This window comes from Herpailurus yagouaroundi, unplaced genomic scaffold (genome assembly GCF_014898765.1).
Source record: "Herpailurus yagouaroundi ecotype Mexico unplaced genomic scaffold, PumYag 139, whole genome shotgun sequence".
Taxonomy (NCBI): domain Eukaryota; kingdom Metazoa; phylum Chordata; class Mammalia; order Carnivora; family Felidae; genus Herpailurus; species Herpailurus yagouaroundi.
Window position 1 is genome coordinate 13,172,410 of NW_024412394.1, and position 20,985 is coordinate 13,193,394.

General features: G+C 42.4%; 1 protein-coding gene across 3 annotated transcripts in view; it reads right to left on the minus strand.

Annotated features, from left to right (window-relative positions):
- Window positions 1-8,796: 8,796 nt before the first annotated feature.
- ADGRF1 (adhesion G protein-coupled receptor F1) overlaps window positions 8,797-20,985 on the minus strand; it is a 41,219-nt gene continuing 29,030 nt past the window's right edge. For 2 of the 3 annotated variants that reach the window (XM_040473710.1, XM_040473709.1), the window contains 5 exons: window positions 17,868-19,241; window positions 15,966-16,007; window positions 14,890-14,949; window positions 10,243-10,309; window positions 8,797-9,013 (listed from right to left, as the gene is read on the minus strand). In XM_040473710.1, the coding sequence (XP_040329644.1) occupies window positions 8,940-9,013; window positions 10,243-10,309; window positions 14,890-14,949; window positions 15,966-16,007; window positions 17,868-19,241 (1,617 nt within the window). In that variant the 3' untranslated portion in view covers window positions 8,797-8,939. The remainder of the gene's footprint in view (window positions 9,014-10,242; window positions 10,310-14,889; window positions 14,950-15,965; window positions 16,008-17,867; window positions 19,242-20,985) is intronic. The other variant, XM_040473711.1, reaches the window with a different exon arrangement.

Genomic DNA, 20,985 nt, shown 5'->3' on the forward strand with positions numbered 1-20,985 from the left:
TCTGGCTGGGATTAAGCCAGGTGAAATGTACACCCATTCTGGGAAGATCTGTTGTCATCTGCACACAGGGGACTCTTCCCCCATCGCTTCTGGCTTCCGTTGTTTCTCAAGTCCCAGCCCTCCCCCCTAGCCTCCCTCAAGTTCTCAGGAGAATCCGGAGTAAAGTATCTGGAAAAATTACATCATGGTATCTTAGGACCGTGATATCACTTTAAAAAGACAGCCTCGGGGATCCCCTATTTATCCCCCAAGGGCCAATCTCTGTTCAGAACATGCCAAGCGCTGCGGTTGCTCGTGTGAACTGAGGCCAGAGGCTTTCTGAACACGAGAAGTTGAGGCAGAGTGGGGCACCTTGGTGCCGGATCTCTTTGCTTCCGTGTTTGTTCTCATCTGATCCCTGAGTCCCCACATCCTTCTACAGAGGGGAAAATGATATACAGCATGCTGTGCTGTTTTGAGGACCAAAAGATGTAATCTATGCTGAGTCTACAACAGAAACTGGGATATTGAAGGCTCCGTGGTCTCTGTTCCCTCTCCCACCCTTTCTTCATACCACACTGTGTGCTAAGGCAAGCTCTGGCAGTAAGGGGAGGGCTGAGGAGTATGCTTCAAGCACCTTGATCCTTCCGGAGGAAACTGTGAGGGCCTAAATACAGTTTTATGTTCACTTGTATTACTTTGTCCACCCCTAAGACCTTGGGTACAAAATGGAATCTATAAAGAGTTTGGATAGCACGGTCATGGAGTATGTGGCTCCTGGCCGACAAAACTCTAAAATTTGCTAAACTCCTTCCTCCCAAAGGAAGAGATGAATCCAAAAACCTCAGGATATCCCCAATCTAATTTGTACCACGTGCTTGAATTAACTCTGTATTAGTCCAAAGTACCCAAGGACATCCTGTTGATGCAGCCCAAATTTAAATAAAACACTGCCTTTCTAGCAGGTGGAAATCTCGAGTCGACCGTGCCTAATTCCTGCTTGGCTTAGAAGCAGGCAGCCTTCGCTATTCACCAGCACCCTTGGGCACAAACCCAGGAAACAGAGGTATTGTTTGCTGTCCCAGAACAGCAATTATGTTCTTAGCTTCCTAATCTCTTTTACTGTACAAAACACCACAGAAACACTGTAAATTGTTCCTAATTAGAGTAGCTGGATTAAAACGCCTTTTATTCCCCCAAATTCCAAAGTGTATTTCAGGTGTGTTTAAGCTTTGAGCAATTTGTTCAGATCTATTTCTTGGTCAGAGTCCGCCCCCTGAAGTTTGATAAAGGTAAGTGCAGCACAGCCCTGCTGCCTTCTTAACAAAAGGTAAATCGTCTTTCCATTTAAGAGTCCTCTGAAAGGACATAGCTTTGGGGCTTTTACCAAAATCTTTATCAGTCTGAGAAACATTCTAGGTGCTACAGAATGACTATTCCTCAGCCCCTTTATTTATTCTGAAAACGTCAGAAAACCCTGGAGAAAATTAATCTTTCTAAAATAGCTAGTTCCGGATCTGGAAGAGGTTATCCAATACAAGGCCGAGCAAAGTCTAAACATAATTCCATGCTATATATTCAGTATGAAACTTCCCAACAGTGGGATTTCTTATTCTGAGTGCCTATTATATTCCTATATCTTGATACAATATGGGAATAAGCAAGTCAGTGTCTTGACTCTCAGCGGTATTTAACCCGGTTGCTATCCTTGAAATCTTTCTTGAAAGCTTTTCTTACCTTCTGGGATGCCACAGTCTCTTGGTTTCCCTCCTGCTTCACAGGCTGCTCTTGCTCATTCCCCTTTCCAGGATCTTTTTCCTCTCCCTATTTCTAGATGCTGGGGTGCCCTGGCTTAGTGCTTGGACCTCTTCACTTTTGCCCTGTACTCACTAGGTGATCTCGTCTGGCCCCATGGCTTTAAGCAACATCTCTAGCCCCGCTCTTCCTTTGACAATAGACTATTATACCCAGTGGCCTACTTGACATCTCAAATTGGAGCTCTCATAGGCATCTCAAAAACCTGAAGCAGCTGGCCAAAGCCACATAAGCTTGGAGAGCCCTGTGACTTCTGAGTTCAAGGAAATGAATCAAGGGGACTTACAACTTTAAGATAGCCCATGCCTTCTTCAATTCATACACACACATTCCACATTTATTTATGTTTAACCACAGTTACAGGGATATGGTTTCAAGACAAAAAAAAAAAAAAAAGAAAAAAACCTTTAATATCCTGCTTCCCAGAGAAAATCTCTGTTAACTGTTTTATTCCTTTGATAGTTATTTCCATATTTCCAAATATCTTGATTATAATGTTGCTTCTTGGTTTCTCAGTTTTATCGATTTCCAAACACAAAGAAAGATTTAGAGCTCTTCTGCCATCCCTCAAAATAGGCTTCCTATTCTCCACTTTCCCAAACACTTATGATGTTATTGTCTTGCTTATATCAAAATCACTTTTCATTATTGGTACTCTGTATACTCTATTCATAGCTGTGTTAGGTAGTATGTGTAAGTACTTTTTCTTTTCAGCACAGCATTTTGTTTCTGTTAGAGGTAACGCTTTTTTTTTTTTTTAACTTGTTTGGATTTCTGTGTTCATATCAAAAATTTATCCCAACCCACCCCAGGGTATGTAAATCTCTTCTAGATAACACTCAGGGGTGCTTGGCCGGTTCAGTCGGTTGAGCGTCCAACTCTTGATTTCGGCTCAGGTCATGATCCCAGGTTTGTGGGATCGAACCCTGCATTGGGCTCCACGCTGAGCATGGAGTGTGCTTGAGATTCTCTCTCTCCTTCTCTGCCCCTCCCCTGCTCACGTGCTCTGTGTCTCTCTAAAAAAAATAATTAATAAAATAAAATAGATAACTTAAAAAAGTAACAACACTCAGATCTGTTAGGTATCCTACTCTCGCTTTCATCTTCTTGAGCAATCTTTGTTGCAGATCTAGCCTGGATCTGCCCCAGGTTGTTGTCTGGGTACAAACTCCTTTTAAGCCCACCCTAGATAGTCCCTCTGCTCTCTCTTTCATAGCATCTTTTGTTTTTGGGGTCCTAAGCCTTTTCCTTTCTAGCTCGATTGCCACGTTTGATACTATTTCCCAACAGCTTTTGGGAAGGGAAGCTTTGCAGGAAAATTTATGGAGAATTTCTGTGGCTGAAGTTATCTTTATTCTTCCTCACACTTAACTGCTTCTGGGTTGCAATAATTTCTTCTCAACGTTTTGAAACCATTCTCCATCATTATCTAGCTTACAATGTTACTGCGAGGAGTCTGATAATATTCTGATTTTGACCTTTTACGTAAAACCTTTTTTTTCCCCTCTGAAAACGTTTTGTTCTTCTTTTTTTTCTTCTGTCACAGAGTATCATAGAAGAAATTTCACAATGCTGTCATCTCAGTTGGTTCAAGCTGCTATAACCAAATACCATAGACTGGGTTCCTTATAAACATTTATTTCCCATAGTTCTGGAGGCTGGAAGTTCAAGATCAGAATGCCAATACTGTCGGTTTCTGGCAAGACCCTCTTCTGAGATACAGACTGCCAACTTCCAACTTGGTAGAAAGGGCAAGAGAGCCCTATGGAGTCTTTTGTAAGAGCACCAATGCCATTTACAAAGATTCCACCTTCACGATCTAACTACTTCCCAAAAGCCCCACTTCCTACTACTATCACTTGGGGGTTAGGTATTAACATATGCATTTGGAGGGGCACAAACCTAACTGTGGGTCTATTTTCACCTATCATCTCCTTGAGTGTGGCCAGGACCTGTGACCTACTTCCAGTAATTGAATATGGTAAAAGTTGTGAGATGTCACTCACCTGATTATGTTATACTTTGTCATAAAAGCCCACTGGAGTAACAGACTGTTCTGGCAGACTTACAGGCATAAGTGGCCATGTTAGAGAATCTCTTGTGTCAGGGAAGTATAGGCAGCCTCTGGGGTGTCAGGGTAACCTCTAACCAATAAGTCAGCAAAAAGTCAAGGTTCTCATTCCCACAACTGCAGAGAAATGAATTCTGCCAATAACTTGAAGGAGGTGGAGTTCCCCAGTCAAGCCTCCAGCTGAAAATGCAGCCCTTGATTACAGTCTTGTGAAACTGAGCAGAGGACACAGTTAACTGTGTCTGGACTCCTGACTCAGAAGCTATGAGATAATAAACGTGTGTTGCTTTAAGCCCCTGTTTGTGGCAATTTTTAAGTTCAGCAATAGGAACTTTTGCAATGTTTTACTCTTTTTCTGACTCTTTTATCGTTTTTAGTAGCATTTTGGGAAGTATCTGAGGTGAACGTGTGTGTAATCAGTGGATTAGACAAACGTGGCTTATGACATGTGATCAAACACCCTTTTTTTTTTTTTGTCTCTCATTATCCTTATAAAATTTATTCAAGAGTAAAAGCTTTTCTTTCCCACCAGATATGTTCCAGAAATTACTCCAACATGCTCCAATAATAGCAGCTTTGTGGTCACTTTGGATAGTTCACACACTCTCAGTTTGGTTATTAAGATGCTCAGTCTCATGTAATAATAATAACTACAAATAATTTGGCTTAAATTTCTATTCTCCCCCAACTCCCTCTCCAACTGAGTCTTACTCTGGGTTGGCTCTTTGCACTGGCACATCTTTGCTGATGGACAGTTTTGCTTAACTTTTCTTCCTCTCCTTCTACCCGCCCCACCTTGGGCAATCAGGTTTCTGACCTCCTTTCCCTCAAGTCCAGGAAGAAAGATTTGTATTACAAGATGGGGTTGCCTTCATATGGTGCCAGGTCTCTGGATGTAAGGGAGGTAGTGTTCGGGAACTCTTCTGAAATATCGTATCCCTGACCTCTCTCACGTGCAATTCCTTTAGCTCATACAAATTCATCTATATTCCAGGTGCTCATCCCCTAATCTGGCTTCACCTCCAACTTCTTTCTGCTCGATCTCCACCACTTTGGGTGGCCCCCTCACACAGCACCCAAGACAACCCCGTATTGTCTCTCTTGCTTGCTTGTCTCACCATTCTCCGTAAGAAACACACACACATGCTTCACTCTGACAAACTGTAAGCATGTAGGCTGGTCTCAACACAGAGTCCATTCAGGGCCCCAGACCAGGGCTGTGGCCACAGTCCCAGGCAAGAATAAGAACCTCGTCTTCCCCCACCCAACTGGTCAGCCATAGAAGGCTAAGAAATCCTTCATTAAGTTTGAGGTCAGGGGACAAGTATCTCTTCTTCTCTCACCTCTTGGGGTAGATGAGGAGGTTCACGAAGCAGCTTTCTCCAAGGAAATTCTCACAAAATTCTCATCTGTATATCTCTGGGGAGTATGGAACATCTACTGGTCTCTGATCATTTCTTTTGAACATCTCACTTTGGTATCTCATGTGTACTCCATCTTGGTGCCACATGGAGCCTTACATCTTCATTTGCTGTATGCATGCCTATTCAATCCACCACCATTAACTGGAAGGTCCCCTTGCTCTCTTTATTTGTATATTATGAAGGCTATTCATGTCAGAAGGCTAACAGATACTCTTAAGACTTTGTAACTCTCGGGGCGCCTGGGGGCCTCAGTTGGTTAAGCATCTGAGTTCAGCTCAGGTCATGATCTTGTGGTTTGTGAGTTCATGCCCTGCATCGGGCTCTGTGCTGGCAGCTCGGAGTTTGGAGCCTGCTTTAGATTCTGTGTCTCCCTCTCTCTCTGCCCTTCCCCACTCACACTCTGTCTCTCTCTCTCAAAAATAAATAGACATTTAAAAAATTAAATACAAAAATAATTTTAAAAAGACTCTGTAAATCTCAAAATAGCCCATTCAGAAAACTGTTCTGTGTCCTACTTGAACATGCCTAATGAATGTTCATTGTGTCCATGGGGCTGAATTCAGATGCACTGCCCTAAGTGGGACCTATTGCAGTAGAGAGCCTGGTCTAAGAACCAAATGGTTGGCACAAATTCACATGCTCTATTGCCTTCTTCCATCAATGACTCCAATGGCCATAATAAAAATGCATCCACATCTCCTCCCTTGTCAGTAGAAAGGTGGAAGAATGTGGGGCAGCGACTGTCCAACCTGGAGTTTGATTTTTACGGGCTCACTCTTCACTAAGTACTGGCACTCACATCTGACCTCTCTAGCTTGCCAGACAGAACTGTTGACAGTGGGTATATCCAGGCAATATGAGGTGGAGACTGGGAGGAAGCTACCCCAACCCACTCTGATGCCATGAGCAACGGGAGCCTTAGAGACCTCTAGGATCAAACTCTTGGCATGAGCACTGACACGTCCATGAGAGGTAGGGCGTGGCGGCGAGGCTTCACCAAAGAGATTCTGTAAGCAGCAACTGTGGATGAGTGAGAGGCAGAACAAGAAAGGGAGGCCAAGGCGGGTGGACCTAATTAGGGTTACCACAAGTGACTACGCAGATTATGGCCTAAACCACTTTAGTTGGCACCATTAATATCACAGGTGTGAGAATGGCACCCTTTTGAGTACACGGCCTGTAAAGCCATATGTGGTGACCCTGGAAAACTATGGTCATTGCACCTGAGATTGTCCTTCATCATTCCCTTGGGGACTTCAAGAAATAACTGAGAGGATATGTTGAAAGACCCTAAGTTCAATTAAACAGACAGATAAGAACCCTAGCTGCTTGTTAGGAATTGAACTGCGTGTCTGCAAAATTCATATTTTGAAGCTCTAACCTCCAATATGACTGTATGTGGAGACGAGGCCATTTAGGAGGTGATTAAGGTTCAGTGAGGTGATCAGAGTGGGATCCCCATCTGATAGGATGGGCGCTCTTAAAGAAGAAGAGACACCAGAGACCTCTATTAGCATGCAATGAGAAGAGACCATGTGGGGACATAGCAAGAAGGTGGCTGTCTATGAGACGGGAAGAGTGGTCTCATCAGAAAATAACCCTAAAGACAGCTTGATCTTGGAAGTCCTAGCTTCCGGAACTGTGAAAAACATGGATTTCTGTTGTTTAAACTACCCAGTTTGTGATATGTTGTTATAGCAGTCTGAGTTAATATACTACTATAGATAGCCATTAAAAGTGGACATGACTTCATCTTGTAATCATGGTCTGCTGAGATTCGGGACATGAGGACTACATGTAAAATAAGGACTAGATGATGCTTGAGATCCCTCACAGACCAGAGAGTGTAAGATTCTAATTACAATTAAATAAGCAGTGCCCTTGCCTTCTAGTCTGACTTATAAAACCCACTTCCTGTTAAAATTAACATCCACGACTATTATATGCATAACGGCTATTCATCATCCGTGTTGCCCTGCTCACATTATTTCCCCTTTGTGCCTTCGTTTCTGCTGCTGTAAACCAGGGACAGTAAGGTTCCCCACTCCCAAGCTTCTTGTGAAGATTAAGAGTTAACATATGCAAGGCACTTAGTGCCTGGTAGGGAGTGAGCAGTCTATGAATGTTGCTTCTTCTTCTTTGACCTCTTACCATTATCGTCGCCATCACCATCGTCATCACAATTATTGTTGAAAGAAATCTGCCCTTGCAGATTTTTAGGATGTCTAAGATTTCTAGAAGCAGGGACGAGTCAGATAAGGCTCAGTCTTTCTGGGCCCAGTGGCCAGGGTTGAAACACTGGCGAGCCCAGGGGGTGAAAGTATGGAAAGGAAATGTCACTTTGTGTGGTGCCTGTCCACCTGCTGCTCTCTGTCTCATCTGAAAGTGGCATTGGCTGTACATGTAAACAACCCCCAAAGTACTCACAGTGGTTATGAAAGAAAACCAGGAAAAAAAAAAAAAAAGAAAACCAGGATGTGTTAGGGTATCTCCCCGGAAGGTGACAACCAAACTCTCCCTCAATTTGCCTCTTACATCGAAAGAATTCTGGGAGTAATGAAACTCATATCTGACCTTATAAGTATTGTTAAGGTTGAAGGTCATTTCTAAGGCTGTTATGGGCCATAGAACTGGACTAGGAACCAAAAGTCCTAAAAGCCCTCAGTACCCCTTTACTGGCTACACAATCTCCACCTCGTTGAACATGTGTTTCCTCATCTCTGCTTTAGATCTTCCTGGACATCTCACTTCACTGGACTGGGGGCCAGATGAAATTACAAGGTGTAGACTGGAAAACACTGCCTTACGTATAAAATCATATCATTATACTTCCCAACTAATGGCTACAAAGCTGTGTGAAATAGAATTTTTTCATTTTATTTCTGAATGAGTTGCAAAGGTAAGTGGCTGATCCTAAAAAAGAAAAAAAAAAAAGGATAAAATCCAACTGGAAAATTTGGGAGGGAAATGCCTCTTCTCTAGGAAATTTGCGCCAATGACTTTTTGATAGGAAGCGAACGTGGGCCATCCATTTACCTCAGGTGATTTCGTGACGGTTTCTGACTGCAGTTCAGATGCCTGGGAATGTGACAAGAATAATGCTATTTCATGAAAAAGGAAACTGCAGTCTGTGGCAGTGAAAAGCTGGTACAACGGACGCAGCTTCTAATAAAACCTACTTTCCTACGTTTATGAAGCAATTCCTTTGAGTCAAACCACATGGAAATAAACGGTTCCGTTTAAATGAAGATAAAAAGAGGGGCGCCTGGGTGGCGCAGTCGGTTAAGCGTCCGACTTCAGCCAGGTCACGATCTCGCGCTCCGTGAGTTCGAGCCCCGCGTCGGGCTCTGGGCTGATGGCTCGGAGCCTGGAGCCTGTTTCCGATTCTGTGTCTCCCTCTCTCTCTGCCCCTCCCCCGTTCATGCTCTGTCTCTCTCTGTCCCAAAAATAAATAAATGTTGAAAAAAAAAATTAAAAAAAAATAAATGAAGATAAAAAGAGCAGGGATAGAGCTGGTGAAATCTTCTGATTTTATTCCAGATGCCCACATCAGAAAATTCCATCTAATATTGTGCTAATTTTTTCACTGACATTTAGTTCTAAATGTCAAGTTGCACCAAAAATTTCCCTTGATTTTATGGTTCGCAGCCTTACTCAGTTGATAAAAACTGGGTTAGCATGATGTCATTTGACGATTCTCCCGTATGGGAAAAAGCATAAATGCCTAGGAGAGGAAAGAGACAATAAGAGTTACTGCTTCTATGTCGGAATCAAGCATGAGACCAAAATGAAAATATGCCTAGCCAGGTCCTTACAACTCTGGACAGCTCCGGAAAGATGATAGGGAAAGCTATAGAATGTAGTTGGCTGATAGGCAGCCACATTTTCATTAATTCCCAAGAGACGTGACGTTCATCAGACATCTCTCATTGAAGAAGAGAAGAACCACAGCTTTCAGATACGGCTCAGAGATGAGATAAAGTAGGTGTGAGATCATCAAATGTAATTGCTAGAAGGAAACTTTGTGATCTCTTAGGTTTTTCATATTACTGACGAGGGACAAACATCCAAAAAGGTTAAGAGATTTGTAAACAACACGCAGGCTGGTTGGTGACAGTGATAACAGGACCCAAGGTTTCTGGGTGGGCACACTGGACATTTGGGGAGGGAAGCCTTTTCAAGTTCAAACACCTGAACTTTATTTGGAATTCAAATAATTTTTCTTAGAAGCTAACGTGAGTGGCCCATTTCTCTGCCCTCATAAAGATATTAACCTAATTTAACATGTAGTGAGACTTGGGCATTTAAATGTGACTTCAGCTTAACTTGTAACACAATACCTCTTCCTCATCCCTCTTGAGCCACTCTTCTCCTCCAGGCATATTGCAACTATTTGCAAGGCATACATATCAGTCTTCCTGTAGCTGAATGTCATTGACTTTAGCAACAGCCAATAGATGAGGGTAAAAACAGTGCATGTCACAGCTGGAGGGGGCAGTGCTTTCTCACCCATAGCAAGTGGTGGCTTCTCCCTTTGCAGGAACATTTTAGAGGGGAGGTGATGCCTAATACCTGGCCCATGCCCACTGCTCAGTTGCTGACACAAGGGGAGTGACTCTCCGGTAAGGACAAAATTGGTGTTCATCTAAGCACACTCCTGCACCCCATGACCCCAGTGATCAATGTCATCAATTTACATAATGTCTAAGTGAGGAAATGGTGGTAATTTGTGATGAAATTAAAAGGGACACCATGGGTCTCCATGACCCTCAAATCCCTAACAATGTTCGGTCAGCCCTGAGCACCATCCAGATGAACTTCAGACATATGACCAGCTCATATTCCTATACATCCCACCTGAGGTTTTTAAAAGTACCCTTCAATTTTCCTCATGTGATATATTCATATTCTTTCTTCTATTTTTTATTAACCTTTGGCTTATTGTTAACTCACCTTTGTGTTGCAGTGGGTTGAAAGGCTTTGGGAATTTGGGTTTGGCAGATACATCTGTTGAGTTCTGCTGCATAAAAGAAAAACAAGTCATTCGGAAATTAATTCTATTCGTTTAGTGATGCTCTGCATTTCCGACATCTTAATGTCATTAGTGAACCTTTACTCCATTTACATGGTGCACTATTCTGTTTTATTAGAGTACTCCTTTCTTACGCTTTCTCCTGCTTTAATCTTTTTAAAATGCCTAAGGACTTATTTCTAAGTGAATCTTGTGTTCCTGTATATTCTCACAACTTCTAACAACAAACCAGAAAGAAGGGTTTTTTTTTTTTTGTTTAATTTTTTTTAATGTTTGTTTTTGAAAGAGACAGAATGCGAGTGGGTTAGGGGCAGAGAGAGAGGGAGACACAGAATCCGAAGCAGGCTCCAGGCTCCGAGCTGTCAGCACAGAGCCCGAGGTGGGGCTCGAACTCACGAGCTGTGAGATCATGACCTGAGCCGAAGTTGGTCGCTCAACTGACTGAGCCACCCAGGCGCCCCAGACCAGAAAGAAGTTTTAAAGAGGGCATTATTGGGGTGCCTGGGTGGCTCAGTCGGTTAAGTGCCCAACTTCAGCTTGGGTCATGATCTCACAGCTCGTGGGTCCCCATGTTGGGCTCTGTGCTGACAGCTCAGGGCCTGGAACCTGCTTCAGATTTTGTGTCTCCCTCTCTCTCGGCACCTCTCCTGCTCATACTCTATCTCTCTCTATCAAAAATAAACATTAAAATAAATAAATAAAATAAAGAAGGCATTATCTTTTTTCATGTCTATGTTTACGTTTCTTTGGTTCACACATGTATCACTAGGAAAGAAACCCCAGGAGAGAAAAGCAATAGTTCTATAAAAATGGTCTCAAATAAAACTTTGCCTTATTCTCACTCATCTTAGCATTCAAATCCCTTTGTGAATAATCCTTTAGCAACTGCTGCAGAGGCTAAATAGAGTTCAAAAGTTTGAAAACTGAATTATCTCACTGAAATCAAATTTTTAAAATGAAGAATATGTTCTTATGGTGAAAGGTAAATGTGTTAAGATACACTGTATCCTTTTCCACTCACCAGTTGATTTATTCATCAGTTTAACATCTCCTATTGAGTACCACTGTATGCTAGACACTATGTTAGGCAACAGGAATATTAGAAAGAATAAGATCCATTTTCTATCACTGTCCATATCATGAGGAAGCTAAATCAAGATGGAAGAAAAAAGGTTCTTGTTATATGCAGTGGGCAACCCAGTGATAGCTCCTGATTTTCATGGAAATATAGAAGCTGCTACCCCACATTGAGCTCTGGAAAAAAAAAATTATCATAGAGAGAGGAATGAGAAATGTCTGAAAGTTCCAAAGCAAAATAATTGATTTTCTAGATTCAGGACTTAGTAAACATATACTAAAGAAAAATTCTACGGTCATTATCATTGCTTTTAAAACTGCATCCTGCCCCATAGAGAGAGAAGAATCTTAGATTGCTTAGATTTCAACACACTCAGAGATTCTACATGGTCTGAGGTAAAGCAGCCTCTTCAGACATGTGAATATATGGGGCTAAGCTCTTGGTCAAATAAAAGGACCTGAATCATTGGAACCATAAATAATTAAATATCTTCTTTCTGGAGGGAAATTCTGTAGAGGCCACCAGTGTCTGCCTCTTGGTGAAGAGCTGCAGAGAACATGGCTAGAGACGATGGAAGGGCCAAGAAGGGTCCCTGAGCCCTCAGCAAGGACTTGAGAGAAACTGCACCATGGGTCCACACGGTGTCATGGCGGCTTGAGGGATGGTCCTTGTGGAGAACACTGTGGGCTACTTTCATTCCTTTCAGCCAACAACCCAAATTTCACTGCCCTTTTAAGACTCCTATTTTGCCATTGATTTTCCCATCTCTTATTGGACAGCCTTTTCTCCTACTGTAAAAACAAAACAAAACAAAAAAGTATACAGGTCTGAATTCTCTCACCCCCTGGCCCAATCTACACACGTTGCTCTATCTGCATCAAACTGATGCTTCCTGTGTCCAGGGAAGAGTCTGACCCCTCTGTCTTAAGTCGAGCTATTCCATGTGCCTTCCCAAGAATCTTCTTCCTTCAGTCATCCTTCCCAACCCCCATTTGTCTTCAGACTATCTTTGCTGGCTCATCCCTCCCAGCATATGGACTTGCTCACATCCTCGTGACTCAGCTCTACCATCACTGCTGTCCTGAGTCTGCGTCTGCTTTCCACCCTCACTCTCTTTTCTCTCACAACGAGTTTCTTGCAGGAACATTCCCACAGAGGTATCTTTCCCTCCCCTTCTCACTCCTCAACCGGGGTAATCTGGGTTCCTGTTTTACATTCAAACTTCCTCAGCATTTAAATGTGACTTCAGCTTAACTTGTAACACAATACCTCTTCCTCATCCCTCTTGATCCACTCTTCTCCAGGCATATTGCAACTCTTTGCAAGGCATACATATCAGTCTTCCTGTAGCTGAATGTCATTGACTTTAGCAACAGCCAATAGATGAGGGTAAAGACAATGCATGTCACAGGTGGAGGGGGCAGTGCTTTCTCACCCACAGCAAGTGGTGGCTTCTCCCTTTGCAAGGACATTTTAGAGGGAGGGGATAGCTAATACCTGGCCCATGCCCACTGCTCAGTTGCTGACACAAGGGGAGTGACTCTCCGGTAAGGACAAAATTGGTGTTCATCTAAGCACACTCCTGCACCCCATGACCCCAGTGATCAATGTCATCAATTTACATAATGTCTAAGTGAGGAAATGGTGGTAATTTGTGATGAAATTTGTGATGAAATTTCAAAGGGACACCATGGGTCTCCATGAGCCTTGGGAAATTACGAACACCCATCTTGTATTCTGTCAAATATACATTTATTTTAAAGCAAGTGAGCCACCTAACCCGAAAACAAAGTCCCACTTTTGTCATCTGATTTAAAAATGACATTGGAGGGGCACCTGGGTGGCTCAGTCGGTTAAGCGGCCGACTTCGGCTCAGGTCATGATCTCGCGGTCCGTGAGTTCGAGCCCCGCGTCAGGCTCTGGGCTGACAGCTCAGAGCCTGGAGCCTGTTTCAGATTCTGTGTCTCCCTCTCTCTGACCCTCCCCTGTTCATGCTCTGTCTCTCCCTCTCTCAAAAATAAAATAAAACGTAAAAAAAAAAATTTAAAAAAAATGACATTTGAAAAGGAGTACAAATCCACAAGATGCCTCAGTGACCACAGCTGCCTGCTGACCAGTGTCAACACTTTACATTAGAAACAGGGAGAAAAAACACTGTCAGGCATCCTTACTTTTGTTTTTGTTTTAATTTATGTTGGGGTGTTTTTCTCTCTTTGGTTTTCAAATGAGAAAAATTCTGACTTCCTGCTTGGTGGGGTGGGGGGTGTCCTGTGTTACCTTGTTAACTTCAGGTCTTTCTATAATGCAGTCACATATGCTGTAGCTCCCTCCTTTTCTGAAGAATAGTGAGTGATTTATTAGTTTCACATTTTCTGGTTGAAGAGTTTGGTTCTTCAAGACATAAACTCAAAATCACAGAAAGTCAGAACTTCTGCTTTGAGTGACCAGCCCAACAGTTAATATTAACAGTTGAAACAAAAATTAAAACCAAAAGGTACCATGTGACTTTCCTAAAGTCATTCAGCCAATTGGTTACTGAGTCAAAAATACAGGGCAGGTATGCTCTCACGGGCCACCGATCCCTAACTCACAACAATTTCCGGTACTAGGAAATGCAGAGCCAGGGAAAAATTTTAAGGTCAAAGGTTAATTTCTTCACAGTTGGGCTTTTTTTTTTTTTTTTACTATTATTATTTCAAAAGATTATCTTGTCCCTTATAAAAATCTCTAAACACCATGTAGGTTTACATCGACTTAAGTCAGTTGACTTCTATCAAACACAAAAATCTCTGCTTTAGAGCTCGTTCTGAAAGGCCTTCAGTGTTTTGCTGAAAAGCAAAAGACTAAATTGACTTCAAAAATACAAAATATGAACACAAAGGGGTTTGTTTCTACTATATTCTCCTTAAATGGATTGCACTATCATGGCAAAGAATGAAACAGGAATCCTCTGTTGCCATACAAATGTCTCCGTTTGTAGATGTAAGAGCTACAGTTGCAAGGGACAGTTATACCCACTTAAGAGGGAAAACTCAGAGAGGACATTTCACATATTAGAAGTTAATCAAGGACTTCACCGTTTACTTTTATGAAAGCAAAATGGTCTGCAGGAGGTCCAGAAAGTCATTCAGAGAAGAGGGTCTCACTGACTCAAGATATTGGCAGACAAGTCAGACTAAAGCAAATGGTTGCTCAAAGGTAGTTGCCCACAAGAACACCCACAGACCTCAGGGCTTGAACATCTTTGTAACTTTCCCTGCCTTCTCATTCACTCATCTATACACTCATTCATTCATTCACTCATTCATTGTCTCACTCACTCAACTTTATGAGTATTGACGCTGTGCTAGGAACCATGCCAGATAACAGAAATATAATGGTGCCAGAAACTCAAGGGGTTATGCAAAAGTGGGCTTGCTGTAAAACGGCACACAGAGAAAAGCATGAAACCGGAACTTCAGGCATTGGACTCATGGCAGCAGATGATTACCTTTGATGCTTGCTTCTGAGAGCTTAAAGGGGACAATTTGTTGAACAGCAATTGTCGCAGCTATAAGGCAACAAAGAAATATTGAAGACAGGCACATATTCAATCATAAAAGACAAATCCAGAACAAAACTACAGATTGGAATTGTTGTTTACTAGAGGTATTTCCCGGAAGCGCTTAATAGACCTTAACCATGGCTATCTGATGAAAGGATTTGTTATATTTGTTTGCTTTACCTATAAACAAATCTAAGATTCAACAAAGAACAACAGTACCAAAAGCTGTCATAATTCAGATCCTAGGCAATAGTAATTTATAATAATTGCTAAGTTGAAATTTATCTTTGAAGTAAAGACTTTCCTGACCATGTGAATGATGCCATTAAGAGAATGATTTAGTCTCCTCAAGAACAGCAAATTGCTTCTCTGTAAACAGGGATTTTGTGTATGTGCTAAAATTGTGCTAATTATAAAATATTCTTATCTTCTTATTAAAACAAAGTCCGTATCGCTTAGCTTACTGTCTTTACGTCTCTCAACAGACTTGCTCAAAGCTTGGGCAAAATAATGAAACAAGTTGATATAAAATTTTTTCCATAATCTTTTGCTCACATTGGTTGTCCTTCATTAGAGATTTTATTTAATGTTAAAGGCTATTTAATATTTACCATATTAAAACTCTAGAAATATGGGAGGAGATACTTCTTTCAGCATGTTCTAAGTAAATGCATACATTTAATCGAGGAGAAACAGAAAATTCAACCTTCCTGAAAGTACTTTGGCTCTTCAATGACTGCCAAACGGTGGATAAAAGCAGCAAAATGAAAAGTAAAAACAATTTCCCTTTTTTGTCTACAATGTTCACATTGTATGTTGTGATTAGTTCTATATAGTTTTATTATCAGAGGTGAGTATTTCCACTGAGTCTTCCTGAGTCTACCTTTTATAAAATTATAGAATTTGATTACAAAACTACCCAGGGTCTCACCTCTATTGTGAATAAGAGCCCAGAAATCTTATTGGGTTGGATGCCTGGATTAGAAGAAGAAAGAGATAAAGAGAGAAATGAACACACATACCTTACTATCCCAGAGCATTCCAAAACATAAGATGAAAAAACCCTAAAAAAAAAAAAAAAAAAAAAAAAGAATAGATCACGTGCATGGTCTTATCTTTTCCAGAAAAATGAAGCACTGATACGTAATACTATTCTATTACCCAACATGGAAGTTGTTTTCTTGTCTGTCTTCCTACTAGACAGTGGGCTCCTTGAAGGCAAGGACCCTGGGTCACTCCCCAATGCCTGGCATAACACAAGCCCTCAAAAATATTTGTGTCAAATGTATAAAGAAGTGAGTGAATAAAGTTTTAAATGCGTGCCGAGATTTCTTTTCCCCCTTGTGTCATCCTAAACCCAATACAAATCACTTCCATTTGCCTCTATATCTTAGTCTTTCTTTAGAATAGGCATTAAATAAACATTGACTAAACATTTATGACGGCAGTGGGCATTGAGGTCCAACCCTAAGATCAAACGGAGGACCTTTATCTGCACCCTTTCCATCAAGTCCACCCTTGGGGAACCCCTGGAAGAGGCTTTCTTGTACCTTGGAATCCTCTTCCCTGTCAGAGCACCCTCAACTGGTGCCTGTTCACACAGCATATCACCATGGGTCTGCCCTCAACAGAAGCTCCCTAAGCCCGTCACCATTAGGTCCGTGCTTTCGAGGTTTGCCATCTGTCCCACCACTGAAAACATTCACCAGTATGCTAACATAGGTGGAAAACCACTCGCTTTTAGAAGACGTATTAGCATCTGCTATGTGCCAGGCACTGTGCTAAGAGCTAACTTATGCCATTTAATCTTCACATCTACTTTATGATACAGGTAATGATATTATCCATTTAACAGATGAAAGAATTGAAAGAGAGATTAAATAATTTTTTATTGGTCACAGTTGATAACGTGACATATTTGAGCTGAGACCTATTTAAGTACAGAGCTCAAATGTTTAACCACCACCTTCCCGAATCATTGTCCAGAGGGGACCAGCAAATTTTCGTCAAACCAGGATTAAAGGCTCTCTTCCAGACTCATCAAATCCTAAAGATTACTTTGTCTACCTACTCTCTGACCACTCTCTGGTTGTGGAATGTAAAACCCATGCTTTGCAGCAGGGGTAGGCCAACTTTTTCTAGAAAAAGCCAGAGAGGACATGTTTTGGGCTTTGCAGGTCATACTATCGCAACTGCTCAGCTTTGCCAGTGTAAAGAAAGCAGCCGCAGACCGTATCTAAACAAACTGGTGTGGCTGTCTTCCAATAAAACTTTATTTACAAAAACAGAGCTGGCTACAGTTTGCCAGGTCCTGCTCTGTCATGCTCTAGAGACTTCCTTTGCACCATGCAGAGTCAACAAACACTCTTGATTTCTTTCCCTTTCCCTGTGTGCTTTTGCAGAGAGGTCTGCCCAAGAGAAAGGGGACTGACTCAGCAGCAAGAGGGATTAACGTTAGCTATATGAACTCAAACAGATTTAAAATCCTGGGATGGAGGGGTGCCTGGGTGACTTCAGTCGGTTGCGTCCGACTTTGGCTCGGGGTGTGATCTCATGGTTCATGAGTTCAAGCCCCGCATCGGGCTCTGTGCTGACGGCTCAGAGCCTGGAAGCTGCTTCAGATTCTGTGTCTCCCTCTCTCTCTGCTCCTCTGCCACTCACGCTCTGTCTCTCTCTCAAAAATTAAAATCCTGGGATGGATTACTGAAGAAGTCTAATAGTCCGCTTCAGTATAAGAATAACTCTTGGAAAATATGGATCCTTTTGTTTGTTTGTTTTCTATTCACTGTTGCCAGGCATTGTTGGTTTACAGACCTGGTGGGGCCAGGAGAGGAGATAGCCTCCAGAGTGGTATCACCAACCTCAGTTCTCTATAATTATTCCCATCACCTGATGATATAAGAAGTTATTCTTATTGTTCTTACCTGGAATGCATTGAGTAATGCAAAAATAACATGCCAAGCCAGATTCCGGTTGTCCACCATTGTTCCTATGCCAAAGCCCCAGGTGAGCCCCAGCAGAGGGGTCAGGATGAGGAGGCTCTTCCCCATGCGGACAATAGTGGCCTTGTTGTCCTGACTCAGCCTTTCTCCAACAGTGGGCCTCCAGAGCTTTGTGAGAACTAATAGCACCACAACCAAATTCACAGCCACAATAGTCAGTGCAGGAACAGCAAAGGCCAAGAGGGGTTTGCTCTTATCAGACCAATTAAGCCAACACACGTCTTTCCTTTCGTAGCCATTGCCAGGTTGCGTGACGGCAATGGTGATGACAGATATGATGAGAGGGCACCCATAGCCCAGGCAGAACCCGAAAGCCATCATCAAATGCAGGCCCATGTGATGGAACACAAAGAGGATCCGATAAGCTAGCAGGATGCCAAGCATGAGCATCCAAAAGAACAAGGAGAGGTAGAAAAAGTGCATAAAAAACACTGCAGCTATGCAGACTCCAGAAAAGCTTACTGTGGAGTCTGCAGTGGCAGCAACGATAAACCAAACATCAGCAATCAGGAGGCACAAGGCTATGTTCACCATGCAAATATGGCGCGTGTAGGAAGTTTGGTTTTTCTTGACCTGCTTCCAAAACAGAGCTTCAATGATTAGGCATAAGGTGAGACTTCCGATGGAGATGCCCAGTCCCACAAAAGTGATCCATTTCACAAAGGGGATGATGGCAGGGGGGACCAAGGGTGACATCAGTATGGAGAAGGAGGTCAGGTGAGTACATTGGCACGTCACCGTGTCTGGAGTTTCATTCACTAGGTGGCAGCCCGCATTGTTCCATTGCAAATGCCTGAAATCCCAAAACACACAGTGAGGCTGGCTCAGATTTGACTCTGTCTTGGGAAAAACCAGGAAAATTTCATTTATGGAATAGTTTTGGATAACCGTGGATATCACTGGCCCATTGACATGAGCATTTCCATTTTTGGCAATGGATAGAATATTCCCCAGGGTCAACGAGGCCATGCTGATAATAGTTTCTGGAAAGGACCCCTGGAATTGGTCTGACCCAATTAACACATGGCCTCTGATGGGAATGGAAGTATTTGGGGGCGATATTTTAGCCTCATAGCTGTAACCCATCTCAAGTTGGCTTTGGGACCCTGGAATCCCTCTCCAGTGAATGAATTCCCGAGAGAAACTCAGGGGCAGAGCTGTCGAAGGTACAAGGCTGCTGATGTTTTCCAGTGTCTCCAGTAATCGTGAGCTGGCATGCTGTTCTTCCTGCAGTAACACCGTCCAGTTGGTTACTGATGCTGAATTAAGGATGTGGTCAGCAATACTGATGACATCCTGAAATACAAGGATGAAAGTCGGTTTGCATTTTGAATAAGCAGTTCAGAGGACTAAGAGCAGAGAGTCATTAGAATATTAGGTATACTACAATTGCGGGGGCGCCTGGGTGGCTCAGTCGGTTGAGCATCCAACTTCGGCTCAGGTCATGATCTCATGGCTTGTGAGTTCGAGCCCTGCCTCGGGCTCTGTGCTGTCAGCTCAGAGCCCGGAGCCTGCTTCAGATTCTGTGTCACCTTCTCTCTCTGCCCCTCCCCCACTCGTGCTCTGCCTCTTTCTGTCTCTCAAAAATAAATAATGCAAAAAAAAAAAAATTTTTTTTTTTTTTCAAAAAGTATAGTACAAATGCCCAGAGAGTTGACTTGGTTGAGGACCACATTCAAATTCATCAGCAATAATCAGCTTAGTTGCTCTGCACGGTGGAAGCTTTGGGTTAAGAAACTTGGGTCAGCAGAATCATATAAGTCTCAGAGTGATCTCCCCAGGGCATTCATATGCACACTGGGGATCCAGCACGGCTGAAAAAGAATCCTGTGATGTGGGTTGCAGCAGGGCCCATTTCTGTCCTCAGAGATGACCAACATGGCTGCCTTATTAATAGTTCAGCTGAGGCTCAAGGAGTAAGATGTTATTTTGAACTGCTCTCCAACATTATGTCTCTTTTGCTAACATCAGAAGTTCTAAATTCATGTCATGGACGTTCAAGTTTTAATCCATGTGTGTTTATGACCATTTAATAGAAGAGAATATAAAGTAAAAATCCTTAAAAACTGGACAAGCAACCAGGAAGCATGGAATTATTGTGGGTTTTAAGTGTCAGTCTTAGTTTAAGAGATTCCTTTTCCTAACAAGCCCTTGAAAGGTGGACCGTGTCTCTGGCTTATGGCTCAGGTTCCCAGGCATTGTCAACGCCCCAGGTGTTGTCACTCTGACTGAGTCTCACCCTAAATGGGCCCTCTGTGGCTTCTGGCCCTGAGTCCCATAGCACGCTTCTTGTACTGCCCCTTGGAACCTCTGCCTTCTTTTGGTTTCTGTTTGCCTGCTCTGTGCTCTTCAGTTTATTTTTAAATTTTTTATGTCATTTTGTTTTAGCTGGCTTCTAGTAAACAGCACAAAGCCAGGCTTTAAAAACAATTTTTTTGAGCATCTTTCCTTTGATTCAGGGAGTTTAACCTATTTATATTTAATGTCATCTCTGACATATCCATTCTATAATCCAGTTGTGTAAAATATTATGTACTTTAACATACACAATGCATGTATCCAAAATGGTTGGAAGGACATTTAGTTAAGAAATATTTATTGAGTACCTTCTATGTGCTACTTGTCATTTTGTCATTTTCTAGGCACTGAGGTGATACCTAAAATGTAAGCAATGGCTATTCTAGGGTGACCAGATTACATATCTTTATTATTATTTTTTGTCCATTTGCATTTCTTAGTAAGCAAGTTTTACTTGCATAAATTTTAAGCTAATTTTTATTTGTTTGTTTGTTTGTTTTTGAGAGAGAGAGAGCATGTGCACACTCGAAGGGGAGGCGCAGAAGGAGAGGAAGAGAGAGAGAACCTAGGCAGGTTCCATGCCCAGCCTAGTGCTTGATATGGGGCTCGATCTCACAACCATGAGATCATGACCTGAGCCAAATCAAGGGTCAGACACTTAACCGACTGAGCCTCCCAGGTGCCCTTAAACTAATTTTTAAATATCCAAACCAGGGGCGCCTGGGTGGCTCAGTCGGTTAAG